This window comes from Nothobranchius furzeri, chromosome 2 (assembly GCF_043380555.1).
Source record: "Nothobranchius furzeri strain GRZ-AD chromosome 2, NfurGRZ-RIMD1, whole genome shotgun sequence".
Classification (NCBI taxonomy): domain Eukaryota; kingdom Metazoa; phylum Chordata; class Actinopteri; order Cyprinodontiformes; family Nothobranchiidae; genus Nothobranchius; species Nothobranchius furzeri.
The window spans coordinates 62,051,750-62,067,479 of NC_091742.1; the positions used below are offsets into that span (position 1 = coordinate 62,051,750).

A 15,730-nucleotide genomic window follows, 5' to 3' on the forward strand; every position below is an offset into this window, starting at 1 on the left:
TAAAACAGAGCTGGAATTCCTGTGAGTTACTATGACTTTTATTAACACGTTCATTAATAGCAGTTTAGTTAAAATTTTCTTGGTCTTGGGACATCGCTGTAACATATTTGGATGCAGACTAGAAACACACAAGTGCCTAACTCCAGGTTTTAAATGTTTTTTATTTTTCAAAGTTTGTGACTCAGAGGAGAAAATAAATACCTCTCTGATGCCAATTTTCATCCATCCATTCATTTTCTGAGCCTGCTTTGTCCTATTCAGGGTCGTAGAGGCGCTGAGGCTCGTGCCCGATGCAAATTTACAAGGTTGTTATTCAGACCGTCTTCCACACTCCGGTTGAGTTAAACAGTAAAAGGCGGGTTAGAAGATCAGCTAAGTGCCAGGCTTCAGTAAAGACAAGCACGCGAGAATATATTACACAACGTAAATCTATCATTTACTCAAACACGATCACTTTAATGGAATCTGGGATGCTAGCTTTTCAGCAAAATGCAAATGAATACAAGTCTGTTAAACTGGCTTTCACAACTTTTTATAGTGCTTGAAGGACTTTTCAAAATGTGTCAAAATCCTATGATAGTCGTTGCTGGCAGCAATTTAATTTGTCTTGTTTTCAGCACATGACCTTGAAAAAGAAACATTAAAAATACAGTTCCCTGTCATTTGAAGCTTCAGGACTTTGATGTAAAACACCAATCAGGCTTTTTAAAAGAGAGAATGCAAATTTTATTTGACAACTGATATTTCTAAGCTTGAAAGTTTTTATTAATCAAAGTTACTTTGAACAGACTGTTACAAATGCTTTACATCCTCTGGTGTGCAACTATCCCTTTGGAATCAAATTCACCATTTCACATGCTGGCCAAAGCAGAGAGTCCAAGTCAAGGATCAAGTCTTAGGAGGGTGAGTCAAAAGTATTTTTGGGCAAGTCGAAGTCAAACCCTCCCACTGCTGCTCAATGGTCAACTTTCCTGGCGGGGTCGCCCATGAAGACAGTGGGAGGGTTTAAGGTGTGGAACACTTGTTTAATCTACATTTGCACTGGTCTCTAGTATGAATGCCTTGTAAGTCATACTCAGAAGGGAGAAACATAGATGCATCATCTTTAGAACTAGACGTGAACTTCAGATAGCAGGTTTTTAAGTATTATTCTGTGATATTTGACATATTGCCTTGAAACGGGCAACAGCAACGCAACTCTACCACTGACTTTTAACGTGGATGTTTAATCTCCACCAATAACACAGGCCTGGAGGAGTTCTGTCATGTGGTGAAGTTGCTAATGCTAATGGTTAGCCAAATGTTTAGCTGGATGCTTCCGTATCGCCGAACGTTAAGTGACAGCGTGATGTAGATCCGTCAGGATTTTCTATTTTCATGTGCAGCTTGCATGCAAAACTCAGAGTTAATGATTGTAATTATTAAAATCAACATTTTTTCAGTGTTTCACATAATTAAATATGGTAAATGGCCTGTATTTGACATTGTGCCTTCTAGAGTCCTGAAAACCCCCCAATGCACTTTACAACACAGTCAGTCATTCACCCATTCACACACACATTCACACACTGATGGTGATGAGATACGATGTAGCCACTGCTGCCCTGGGGCGCACTGATGGAGGCGAGGCTGCCGAGCACTGGTGCCACTGGTCCCTCCGACCACCACCAGCAGGCAAGAGGGGTTAAGTGTCTTGCCCAAGGACACAACAACAGCAACAGACTGAGCGGGGCTCAAACATGCAACCTTCTGATTACAGGACGAGCACTTAACTCCTGTGCCTGTCACCCCTAAAGAGCAGGTCCAAGACAAGGCTATTTTGAAACATAATCAAAGTCTTAAGAGTGTTGGTTTAGGTCAAGTTGTCAAATGACAAGTCCAAATCAAGTCACAAGTCTTAGAATGTGAACTCATTCTCTGCCATTGATGACTAAAGTCGCCATTTGCCTTTTTTTACTGTGTGGGCATCGAAACGAGCCCCCGCACTGTGAGAACAAACATCTCAGCTCTAAAGCCGATCTTCATCTGCATACGTCACACGTCACGTGATCAGGAAGCAGAAAAATGTTAGGAGGACGTTTTGGGTCGCTGCTGTAAAAAAAGCGAGGCGCGAACCGGAAAAGCTTCTGCCGATCGCAATTCAACAACGGATTATGAAAGAACGGATAACGCTCGAAAGGCGCGGATTCTTAGGCAAGAGGAGAGTCTTTGTTTTGGTAGTTTTGGCGTCGACATCATCCCAGGCGCAACATTCTTTGTTTCTTAAGAAAACAGTGAAAACGCTGAAAAAGCTGGCAGCGAAGGTCTTTTCTGATCAGGAAACAGCTGGCTTGTTTGTTTCTTCTGGGATCAGTACATACCACGCTGTTGAGCAACTTGATGTTTAAGTTATTTGTCGAGTTAATCAATGTGAAAATGTTATTATTAAGTGCTTGGTTAATGTTGACTGTAGTACCGCTCGCTATCAGTCTGAATTATGGCATTAATGGTGTAGAGCTCCGGGAGTTGACATCACTTCTCCCGGCATGCAGCAGTTCAAATCGAAACAGCGCCATCTTGGCAGGCAGAAGCCGGCAGCTGGACTATTTGTTATTGTCAGAAAACTCAATCAAATGGGAAATATGGTAGAATCCTGTTGTGCCCCAGGATGCAGAACAGACACGGACGACATAAGGGAAGAGCCATCTACAGGATTCCCCAAGATCCAGAGCGCCGCAAACGTTGGATCATTGTAATAAAACGCATTAGTGACCGGACTAAAATGAAACTGTGGGACCCCAAGAGTAAAGGTTTTCACTTACGCAGCGACCACTTCATATCAGGTACTTAAACCAACGTTTCCTCAACTGTGTATGGTATTTATTTTAAATGCTTTTATTACGATTCTTAGTGGGCTTCCTAAACTTATTTTGGCGTGGCTTTTTCTGTCTTATTACTCATAGCAACAAGTAAACATCACGTAAAACGTTGCCTCGTGATTTCTGCGTGCTGCCGTTTACGTGTTTTAGGATCACAGCAATTAACCGGCTAAGCTGTATTTAATTTTTAAGCAATGGGTTGATCAATTGTCAGATCACACATAAAAAGCACTTTGGATTGCTATTATCTGTCTCACCGAGACAGATCTCAGACAGATCCTGAGACGCTCCTGCCTGACATATTTATTTTATTCACGGAAAAAAATCAGACTAGTGATTTCTCTTGGCGTTCAGTTTATACATTCAAACAGCACAGCACTCTATTTAAACTACTTACATGTAAATCTATGTTATTTGTCCATCCATCCATTTTCATCTGCTTATCTGGAGTTGGGTTGCGGGGGCAGTAGCCTAAGCCGAGAGGCCCAGACTTCCCTCTCCCCAGCCACTTGGGCCAGCTCCTCTGGGGAAATCCCAAGGGGTTCCCTGGCCAGGTCCAGTAAGAAGTCCACTCCGACAGCTTCTGGCGTTTTAAAAAAGTATCCCAGGGGCGTGGTAAGGGTCAGAAATGTTTTATCTATTTAATTTCTAACTATATAAAACGATTTCTTCGGTTTTAAAGTGTGAAGTAAACTCAGACGGAGTAAAATCCAAGCCGATCCCGTTCATTTTTTTTTTACCTTTGTTGCCTGCCAACATGGCGTCTGCTCTCAGAGAGTCACGTGACGTCTGGAACTCTATTGGTGTTTATATTGACTTCCTTGTATCTTTGTCTTTTCTTGTGTAGTTTTTATCTTATGATTGTTTTTGTTGTTTCTGGACCTTGAGTCTGTTAATAAAAAGTTGATTGATTGAACAAGTTAAAATATGTCTATGGGCAGCGAATCAGCAGGCAGAAAGTTTTGGAACAACCTGTGACATCACCCCTAACCAATCAGAGACCATCAGTTGTTGATGTTGCGTTTTTGGAGCAGGTCAGCACACTAGGAACCACGATGAAGCAGGGACTGAAACGTTTGGGGAAAATAACGAACCATGCCGTAGGAAAAGGCTTTCAATACGAACCGCACCCAGCCGAGTCACTGTAGTGCTGCTGGAAAACCCCTAAAAGTCGAGACTTGAGCTGCTTTGAAAAGACCGAGCAAAGCCTGAACATATTTGACTCCAAGTCATGTCTTGAGTCTTCATTTGAGACTCAAGTGCTGATCCCTGATAAATAGATGAGATAAACCTTACCCGTGAGCTTAAGAAGGTTAAAACAATCAGACACAGAGACCAAACACGATGTTGTCCAACTGATTTGTATCTTCTGAGTGGGAAAAAATACAAAGCCCACACCTCGGTTCACTGCCTGAGTCTTCATCTCTACATTTTCCTGCTGTCTTCATTTGCACTCAAACGTGTGAGGAGACACGCAGAGGGAAAAAGAAATAAATAAATCAAGAACCCTGCAGCAAAGTTGCCGGAAATTACAATTTTAACACAACAACTGGTTTTGCGTCTCATAAAAGTGGCAACACTCTGCGTTTCTTCCCCTTGTTTGCCTCGGTTTGCCCATGCACGCTCTGCTCCTCATAAGCTGCTCTTTTTGGCCATTCCCAGCCAGCTTGTAGCTCAGAAAGAAAAAAAATCTGCAACTTATTTGTGCACATGAACTTTGCATGAACCACTGTTATTTAATAAAATCTAATAAAACAAATAGAAAACCCTTAAAGAGAAAGTCACCCCCTACCAGAGTCTTACTCCATTGAAAATTGCAACACATGCTGTTGCCTGGCAGACTGAGAGGGCGGAACTGCTAAGAAATACACACACAGGGTCACAACGACATTGTGACATCATAATGTACACACTACCGTCATAGTGTACCTCTTAGCCAATAGCGGTGGCAGATTTTGAGTTTTCACTTGGCGATGGTGCAACACTGACAGTTTTAGGCAGAATATTTGAATTTTAACCAAGATGCACTGAACTGCCAAATTATTGACAACAGGTGTCTACAGCATGATTAGACACTCTTCTATATAGTTTATCAGCAAAAAAAAGTTGATTTGGGGGTGACTTGCTCTTTAAAGCTTCACTGGGTAGTTTCCAGTGAGTGCACCATGTGGCTGAGGAACTGCAGTCAGCACTAACACAAAAAAAGCTGTTTTGCGGGGAAGCTTTGGAAGGCTAATGATGATCAGATGATCAGCTAATTTAATGGCTAACTTACTGAGAACATGGCCTCCTTGTGAATGCACATACATTACGGCACACACTCTCACAGTGCGGTACCGGCCTAAAAACATTCAAAATAAATGAACCTGCTACCTCTACATAAAATCATGGAACTTGGTTTTGTCGTGTGGTCAGGAGATTAAAAAAAACAGGATAAAGATTTAAAAAATGGTTTTATTTTACCATGAATGTTACATAATGCAGCTTTGCTCAGAACAAACAAGTAACACTTTCTGGGTTGTGTAGGTACTGTAGCAGTGAGGCTTCTAATTCAGAAGGATGTGAGATTTTATTTATACCTGTCCTTTTCATACAAACACCATGTTTCAATGGGGCTTCTTTGACTTCCTGTCAGCAGCAGGAAGTTTGGAAAACCGTTGCTATGACAACCACCCCTCCCCAACCCATTTCACATTCATTTTATGATCCCACAGATGCCTAATTGTTTCCCTAATGATGCCGAGTCTAATGGGACTGTTTTTGCCGTTCATTTGATAGAGCTGGCCCAGTAATTAGACTGCACCTCACTTCATTAAACAGCGGGGGAACTGGGGTGGGGGCCTTAGTGGCTGTGGCCCAGATGACGGAGACAGCGTAAACACCTTTAGACAGGCAAGCAGAACCAGGGGCCTATATAGCGGGACGGAGATCCTACTGTGAGACAGGGTCTTATCAGTTGGTCCGTTGTTCTAAACGGTGTTCAATTGTCCTGGGAAAAGGCTTCAATCATATTCCATGATCTCCCCTGAAGTGATTAAGAAGCTGAACTCAGTCCTCATTACAACATTTTGATAAGACATTCAGCTGCATCAGCTCACATGAATGCTAATGTGAAGATGTCAAATTGGTTTAATTTAAATGAATTTCTTAACTTTTTGTTGTTGTACATCTTCAGAATTTAAGGGAAAACTGCAATAAGCTGTATTAGTTTTGCATTTTACAATGGTATCATGTTTTGGACATTAGAAACAATTATTTAACAGCTAGTGAAGTGTTCTAACAAGAGTTTTATGGCGAAAAGCCTTTTTTCATCTCATCTGAGGGTGTAGTTGATTTCAAACAGAAAAGGACAGAATACCAGGCCTTTAAACCAACACTTGTTGCTAATACAGATGTGTTTAGAAACCCGGCAAGGTTAACACAGCTGGATGAGTTCTGTTTCTCTTATTGCAGAGATGTCTACATTTAAAAAAGGCATTGCAAAGTAAAACCTTTTAATCTCTTATGTGATTTTCTGACTGTGGGGTTGAAAGACTGGTGGTCTGCCCTCTTCCATTTAGACATTAAAATTTGTGTTCACCTTTTGAAATCACCAGGTCTCCTAATGTTAACCCTAACCAGTGGTTAGAGCAGGGGTGGATTTGGGACTGAAGAAGATCCGGGGCTTAACACACACACACACACACACACACACACACACACACACACACACACACACACACACACACACACACACACACACACACACACACACACACACACACACACACACACACACACACATGTGACACACACTAGTCTACATCATATATATTTGTCTTGTACCACATAATTTTTAATCTGAAGCTACATATTAAGCATTTTCAGGGCAGAGTGTTGTTCCTGTTAGTGTTTAGTGTGAGATGATAGTAAATATTCCCTTTCTTTCTCTAACAACTGAAAGTAAGCTAACTTTAGGCAAACCAGCAGCACAACAAATGTTTTCAAATAAGACTCACAAACCTGAGTCAACACCAGTATCATCAAAGCTGGGGTTCTGTCGTTGTACTTTTTGTTTAAAAAACGTCCTTATGTCCATCTTCACTCATGCGTTTCAGACAGAGAGTGCAGAAGAACCCGGCTGCTGAAGGGCTTCTTCTTCAATGGTGGAGGCTCAGGCAGGCTGTATACAAACTACTGCTAGCTGCTCCCTCTATGTTGGACTTTGGTACTGCATGTTACTTCCACGTTTCAGATCCGGGTCTTTTCATAAAACATTCGGGGCTTCAGCCCAAGTAGCCGGGCCTAACGCCGCCCCTGGGGTGGAGCCTGTTTTAACCATGTATCTCATAGAAACTTGCATTCAACATAACTAGGGTGTGGTGTTTGTGTGTGTGTGTGTGTGTGTGTGTGTGTGTGTGTGTGTGTGTGTGTGTGTGTGTGTGTGTGTGTGTGTATGTGTGTGTGTGTGTGTGTGTGTGTGTGTGTGTGTGTGTGTGTGTGTGTGTGTGTGTGTGTGGCTGGGTGGCAAGTTTAAACAGAAGATGTTTGAATTAAAAAGAAAACATTACATTCTACTATTGCTACCATATTGTTAATATTTCTACTTTTGAAAAACAAAATTCTTATCACCAATTCTTCAAATAAGAAAAAAAATTACAACTTATTTTCTTGTTATGGAAATTAAAAGGTCAAATCAATCATGACAGAAATAAACATCCAAATAAATAAATAAGTGGATCAATGTGAACAAAAAACTGTTTCAGCCAAAAAATCTTCCATGACAAAATGAAAAATAATAGCTTGTATGTATATATATATATATATATATATATATATATATATATATATATATATATATATATATATATATATTTATAAAGTATAATCAAACTCAGAAATGGTCAAAATGCTGTTTTAACGTGTGGCATAAAAGCTTCCCTACGCCTCCTCATATTATCGGAATCAAAATACTAAACTGTGAGGACAATGTCATTAAAATTTAAAGTGAACAAAGGCCGCAATGGACTAAGTAACCTTATAATAAGATGAGTGGTGGATTTGCTGCAAAGATGAAATTATAGTGACTCAGAACAGCAGAACAAAGGATATGCACTGGCAGAATAATGGAACAAATTTAAGATTTTTCATGTTTCCTCTGCCTGGTTATCATTCATGTCTATATGACTGAATATGAAGCAGGATGTGGAATTTAAAGCAAGTAACATCTGGTTTTCTCATGAGACGCAGTTCTTAAAAATAAGGATTCTTTTACAGCAGAAAACAGCCTTGCAGGGCTTTGAAAGTGATTAAACCGTAATAATCTGCTGCCTTGCAGCACTTTGACTCACTAATTTCACTGGGATAAAGTTTATGTGAACACAGGCGGTAAAAGAGAAGCAAACAGATGCAAAATGTAAAGCCAACAAACATCCTGCATAGTAATAAAGTGAGTGCGGCAACATGCAGATGCTGCAGATGTTACTGATGAGTCGGCTGTAAAGGCAAAGAATCTTTGGGTGTCACCGGATTGTTAAAATAATAAAGACCAGTGTCATTTATGTTAACAAAAGGGCATAAAGGAAGTGCTGAGGCTCACTTTAGTGGCATTTAGGGAATTCAACCAGCTCATGTTATGGCTGCCACACTCTTAGGTCATTTCACTCAGTTTTCAGCCTTCCTAAAAGCACAGAGAAAACCATTCAAACGGCCTTCAAGTCTAATTTGGTTTCCACAGTTTAACTCCCAGAATGGAGTTTTAACAATCAGAAAACGAATATTGTGATTGTAAAGCAAATAACTCATAGTAAGGTTTAGCATCCAAAACCGAGATGATGTGGAAGCATTAATAAAGAGCAAAATCAGTGGGTGTGCCGCTGTCCGTGGTGCTGAAAGAGAGAAGGCATTTAACTCCAGGGCCTTTTTCACTGTTCGTGCTCCTGAGGGATGCAAATGGTAAATGGGCTGTATTTATATAGCACCTTCAAGGGTTCTTCAACCCCCCAAGATGCATTATAATTAATCAGTCATTTATCCATTTGTACACACATTGACACACTGGTCATACTGTAGCCACATCTGTCCTAGGGCACACTGACAGAAGCAAGGCTGCCATATAAAGGCATCACCAGTTCCTCTGACCACAGCCAGCAAGAAAGAACGACTAAGTATGTTACCCAAGGACACAACGACCTCAACAGACAGTGCTCAAACCTGCAATCCTTAGGTTTCGGGCCAAGCACTAAACTATGCTGCCATCATTGCTGTACTGTTAGCACCAGGAAACTGTGAAGAAATCCACAAATTATAACTTGAATTGGCACATATAACACCTTTAAATTAGTTCTAGTTTCATGGTAGAGCAGGGAAGCCACAGGTGTATTAATGAGGGCTGCATTCCCTCAGGAAGATGTTTCACTGAACAAGAAGCAAACATAAGTGCAGAAATGGAATGCAACATTCAATTTATTCCTGCTTCAATTCTAGGGACCTTGTGTCATAAATACACAGACCAGCCACTTTATTGAATACAACACAAAAAGCTGTTTAGCTAACCACATTGCAGCAACTCAATGCAACACATTGCATTTTCAATTTGCTCACACTTCCTTACTTATGAAAAAACAAATCCAGAGTAGTAAAATATGTCAACAGCAACTACATGTTTTATTTAGTTTGTTAAACTTGTTCTAAAGTGTACAGTGTCCGAGAACAAGGCCCTGAGGCTCCCCAAAGGACATTTAAAACATATCAAAAGAGAAAGGTATTGGGTAAACTCACTTAAGACGTTTTTGTCTTATTTGTCACCAGCAGTCTCATCCAATGAGAAGCCAGTTTAAATGACCAAAACTCAGACCTGTAGTACCTGGTGATGTCAGCATTCCCCGATAAGCGTGGATTGCACCCCATTCTTACCTTTAGGAAGGAGAGGTTGCGGTTCCGATCAATGCTGGTGATCTCCAGATTACCCATGACGACTTCGCAATTCTCGTAGAGCTTCCTCAGGGTGCGGTACTGCTGGTCCAGGTCGGAGAGGGTGCTCAGCTTGTTCTCTGTTCCAGGGCAAACTGGAAATGGGTAAAGAAATGTCATAAAGCTTCAGTGTTTTTAAGACTTTATTTCATTGCAGATTCAGAAAGAACCCCATGTAAGCCGGAGGTTGTGAAACTAAAACCTGCTAAAATGTGAACAGGACAGTAATAAAAAGTTGAATAAAGTATGTAAAATTTGTCCCAAAATGAGGAAAGCAAGCTGCTGATGTGACACCTCAGCAATAAGTGTGCTGTGGGGGTCTGGACCTGGGGAGGGTTAGAAGGGTGTGAATCATTTCTCCGAGGCACTGACCTACAGTTCTGGTCTGGCATCGGCACACCATTTAATCAAAGTTATTCAAATTGCATTGGTTGACCTTTTCGGGGGGTTGTCTTTTCTCAGCTGACGAGATTACAAGACTTTGAACATATTATAGCGAGTGGACACGGCTCTGGTAACGTGTGGGGGAGGGAAAGCAATTAGAAGGTTGTGGGATTTTACAGCTGAATGAGTCATTAAACCATCAACATATGTTGTTGGCCTTCTGGGAATTACACCAAACGCCTCAGTAAAGCTCTAAAATGAAAAGGTGAGGTAAAACTCTTTTGCAGAAGGAAAGCAGCAATCAATCGTTTTAGTCTGCAGAGCTAACGAAAACTGCATGAGAATTGGTTGATGAAGAAGCAAACACTGTAATTAGGTCCTCCTGTTTCCACAGAGCCCAGTTCCTGTTCCTGCCAGCCTTTCCTCCAGTCCCTCAGAGTCCCCAGAAGCAGTCCTGAGACCATCTGCTCCTTTCTGCTGGTGCTGGAGCCACAAGTGTCACTACAGGGTTTCTCACTGGGGTGTGTGTTTCAGATGCTGAGTGTGTACATTAGTGTTTGGACAACAAATTATCTTAAAACATGTTTTCATAGTACTGCTCTACATGTTTTGTAGGGATAAAAAAAACATGAAAAAATGTATAAAGTTGTTCTTTTGCATTTATCTAAAAACCTCCACATCCTCATTCGGTTGTCGGTCTGGTCAAACTGCCGCACTACCCTGGGTTCTTCATTCATTACACACTCACGTATTTAGCAACAGAACACCACTGGTGTGAGAGGTTAGTAATACCAGAGGAGAAACAGCCGGCTGCTACCACTTCAACTTTAGGACAAATTGCAGAGTCTCAAAAAGAAAAACACCATGTGAAGTAATGGACAACAAAAAAACATTTGAACCTAGAAAACAGTGGCTAGTGTTTAGCGCTATCTTGTTTCCTCTGGCACTGGAGGTTTCTGGTTCCGACAGAAGCGTCTCAGGAGAGATACTCGAGGGAAGGGGTGAGTGTTCCATGATCGTGTTCAAAACCTAGCTTGTTTGCAGAATCGCCATAACAGATTTAGAGTTTTGAAATGTTCATTTTGACTCTCTTTTACTAAATGAGCTGAATGTACATTATAAATTACACCTCTTTGTTTCTTACTCTGTCACAGAGTATATATATATATATATATATATATATATATATATATACAGATAGATAGATAGATAGATAGATAGATAGATAGATAGATAGATAGATAGATAGATAGATAGATAGATAGATAGATAGATAGATATAGATACATATATATATACATATATATATATATATATATATATATAAACAGAAACAAACACAAGAATGGTTCTAATTCATGAACACTTTCCAAATAGCAAACTAAAAATGTGTGTTTTCCACCAAAACCTCCTAAAAGTCTGGGGAACTACCAGATGGAATTGAATAAAATTCTCAGGCCACTATTACTGTTGATGGGTATTGACATCAGCTTAATTCAAGATGGCTGCCATGGTCCTTGTAAAAACACAGAAATAAGTCCAGCTTCAACATTGTAGTGAACAGCCTGATGTGGTGGGCCTAGCAGTCATCCACATCACTAATTATATAGCTTAAAGGGGCATTATGGAAGTTTGACAGCCAAAACATGTACAGAAATAATAAATTTCTTCTTCATACATTCTCCTGCAATGCCCTGGTCCTGTAGAATGAGCCCTGGCATTTTTATTGTGATTGCCTGTTTTTCTGTAAAATCACAGAAAAAGAGAGATGCTCGGGTCGAGCAGGCTGCTTCATACGTGTTCACGCTCAGGCATAGCCCGTAGCATTTGCTATCAGTAGCTTTAGCAGCAGAGAGAGAGGCAGTGCCAACTCAGCGACTTTGTCGCAGTTCCTAATGCCTAGTGACAAACCTAGCTACATTTCTGAGGACCCTTAGCTACTTTCTTCTAGATATTTCCTGCAAATTAGCAACAAAATAGCCATTTTCGCTCCAAACCGTTCTTTGGTTTGACGTTGTTGCAGGTGTTATCAATGATATAAAAGTTACAGGTACTTTGAATATTACTGGTGTGTAGCTCATCTAGTCAGATGTCTGACTCTCATGCAGAAGACCTGGGTTCGATTGTGGGTGTGAACATAGTTCATTTAGAGTTTCTTTTTTACATTAATGGTACATTTTTTTACAGTAAGATGCCCAAATTTTAATTTGAGACTCGCCGAACGGCATTGAATTCACAGATAAAAAGATGTGGGTTCAACTTTCATTTTGGAACAATTTTTCAAGCAAGGGAAGGGAATGATCTGAGCATGCAGGAGGACTGACCCATCATAACCCTTTGTCGGCTGTGCTGAAGAGAAAGGTACAGAACCAAATTATTTAATTAATTAGCTGCGCGTTCTCCTGTCCTCTGTCCTCCGGGCCACACACACACACACACACACACACACACACACACACACACACACACACACACACACACACACACACACACACACACACACACACACACACACTCACACACACACACGGGACTGTCTCAGCTGTTATTTTCGTTAAGGAGTGTGCACGTACAGCATGCGCGTCTCGTGCACGAGCCTTCTATTGAAGCTGCCGTTATGCTTTTGGCCTGAGGGGGCAATCGCAAGCATAAAAATTCCAAACTCCGTAAAGTCTCTTTAAAATATTGGATATTTGTCGAAACCCAGTTCTAGATTAAATTAGGCTCAAATTTTGCAAAAGTTTAAATAGATATCCCTTATTTGTCAACGTGAGATGAGCTGGCTTGAATCTGTAAATAATGTTAATAACATTTTCATAATTTTTAAATAATTTTATTTTGTGCCATGATTGCACCACAGTTTTGAGCCTAACACAAGTAATTTTCTTACACTATATTACAAGTTATTTACAATTTTATATACAAGCTGCTGGATGTTGGGAACCTAAACATGTATTCTAAACAGATCTATCCATAATGTTTGTTTTAAAAATAATTGTTGATCATAAGACACCAATAAGATCATGTTCAAAAATGTTTAACAGAAATATTGTCTCCACAGAGAAAGGTCAGATTGGTGGTTGTTAGGAGAAATTTCTACAAATATTATGACGAAACAGCCACTTATTTAATTTTCAGGTCAAAGGTCATGGTTTCACACATGCATTCTGAGACTGTTTTGCTTAAAAAAGAATTGTTGCATTGTTGAACTTGGCTCTATGTTGAGCAACACCGAGTGCTCATAAACAGCCTTATTGCTTTATGGATCCTAGGTTCTGAGAGGAGGCGCTCACTTCCTCCCCTCAGTGATCTTTTGGACCGCCACAGTCTAGGGTGTTCTGCACAGAAAGACATAGAAAGGACCTGGACAAAGGTGATAAATGAGATCTGCTGATACACACTCATACACACGCAGACAGATTATGGAATAATTTAAAAATGGAGACAAACTCAGAGAGGGATCAGAATTCGGTCCGATCAATAAGAACAGGAAGAGCTTCTCTGTAATTTGTTTGTGTGGAGTTGAAAGTTTAGTGGCGTCTGTAATAATCTGTTATTACCTGAAGGTGTGTGTGTGTGTGTGTGTGTGTGTGTGTGTGTGTGTGTGTGTGTGTGTGTGTGTGTGTGTGTGTGTGTGTGTGTGTGTGTGTGCCAATATAAAAGGTCAGTGGGGAGAGGTGAAAAGTGAAGAGAAAGCAAGTCTCCAAAGCCAATATCAGCTAGCGTGCACACACACACACACACACACACACACACACACACACACACACACACACACACACACACACACACACACACACACACACACACATGTGCAGATACAGAATGAGAAGGCAAACCGAGGGCAATCAATGATACAGAATTAAGTAAAGGGTGAAACAGAGAGGAGAAAAACTACTATGTGTTTTTCTCTCCACTGTCGCTGAATGCTTGCTTAGTATGAGGACAGCTGTAAAGACTCTGACACTAGTCAGTGACTCGATGCAACCTGTCAGGTTCCTTTTATAGGAAACTTTTTTCTGACTGGCTTAATGAACTGACCTGTATTGGAATGTTTACTGTGTGAAGGTCCTTCAGATGATTTGGCGCTATATAAATAAACTTGATTTAAATTGAATTGATTAGGCCCACGTCCTCTCCTGTAAAAGTTCTGCCCTCTCAGCTTGTTTCCAAAATATACACATCCATCTGCTCCTCCTCTTCCTCATGCTCCTCCTGACTTCTGTTCCTCTGCTCTCAGCCATCACTCCCCCACCTTCCTCGTGTCTCCCTTCATTGGTCCTCTTGCAGAGCATCGAGTCATGAACAATGGAAAAATTGAGCTGTCGCCTTTGTTTCCTCCCAACGTTTCAGTGTTTAGTCCAGGTTGTGTTCTCGGTGAGAACAAAGGGAAGAACGTCTATGGGTCTCGGAAGTAACAGGGCAAGTTTTACTGTTTAAAAACTAATCTGCAAATTCTTTTGCAATCATTTCAACAATGCAAATCTGCAATATTTGGCAAATTTTGTGCAATTATTGAAATGAAGTCAATGTGTCAGCATCAATATTTTGATTAATTGTGGTGTAAACAAAGCTAATATGCACAATTAGTCCCTTGATGTGCAGTCTCTCTTTTAACTTTAGAAACGTGCTGCAGTGGACATTTATTTTGTTCCATCCCAAATGCAGCCGAGAATGCACACTAGCCATAAGGAAGGAGGCCGAGGACTACTGAGTGAGAGGGCCACTGACCAGGATGAAACATCCAAGATCCATACATACATGAAGAACACAGGACATGTTCAGTGAATGTCTCAACCTCAAATTCCCACAGTCGTAGGAGGACAAATCCCTACATGGGATGTACCACCACTTCAGATATCTAACTGAAGTGGCTGATATCAAGAAAACCTACCAATGTTTAGAAAGAGCTGGTCTGAAGGATAGCACAGAGGCACACATCATGGCTGCACAGGAACAGGCCCTGAACACCAGAGCAACAGACACCAAGATCTACAACACCGGACAAGACCCAAGGTGTAGGCCAGCGGTACTCAATAGGCGGCCCGTGGGCCCCCTCTTTGTGGCCCCCCATGCATGCACCCCCCAGTCCGACGGCCGACCGGGAGGGGTAGGAACGGCAGAGCTGAACATCAGGAAAAAGGAAGATGAGAAACTAGAGAAGTACCAGGGCCTCTAAGTAGAACTTGAGAAAATCTGGAGAGTGAAGACATCAGTGGTGCCCGTAGTCATCGGGTCACTCGGGGCAGTAACCCCCAAACTGGAGGAGCGGCTACAGCAGATCTTAGGAGAAACATCACAACATCAGTCCAGGAAAGTGCAGATCTAGGAAAAGTTAAGATGCTGCAGAACCCTCAAGCTCCCAGGCCTGTGGTAGGACCCGAGCTTGGAAGGAGGAGACCACCCGCGGAGGGAGAGATGGGAATTTATATACAGTACAGGCCAAACGTTTGGACACATCTTCTCATTCAATGTGTTTTCTTTATCTTCATGACCATTTACAAAGGGGCCAACAAGTGCTAAACACCTCTGGGAAC

General features: G+C 41.2%; 1 protein-coding gene across 2 annotated transcripts in view; it reads right to left on the minus strand.

The window, feature by feature from the left end:
* Positions 1-15,730, minus strand: part of LOC107377226 (receptor tyrosine-protein kinase erbB-4) — a 439,798-nt gene that overhangs the window by 214,568 nt on the left and 209,500 nt on the right. For both annotated transcript variants that reach the window (XM_054747637.2, XM_054747636.2), the window contains exon 2: positions 9,753-9,904. In XM_054747637.2, coding sequence (XP_054603612.2) covers positions 9,753-9,904 — 152 coding nt within the window. The remainder of the gene's footprint in view (positions 1-9,752; positions 9,905-15,730) is intronic.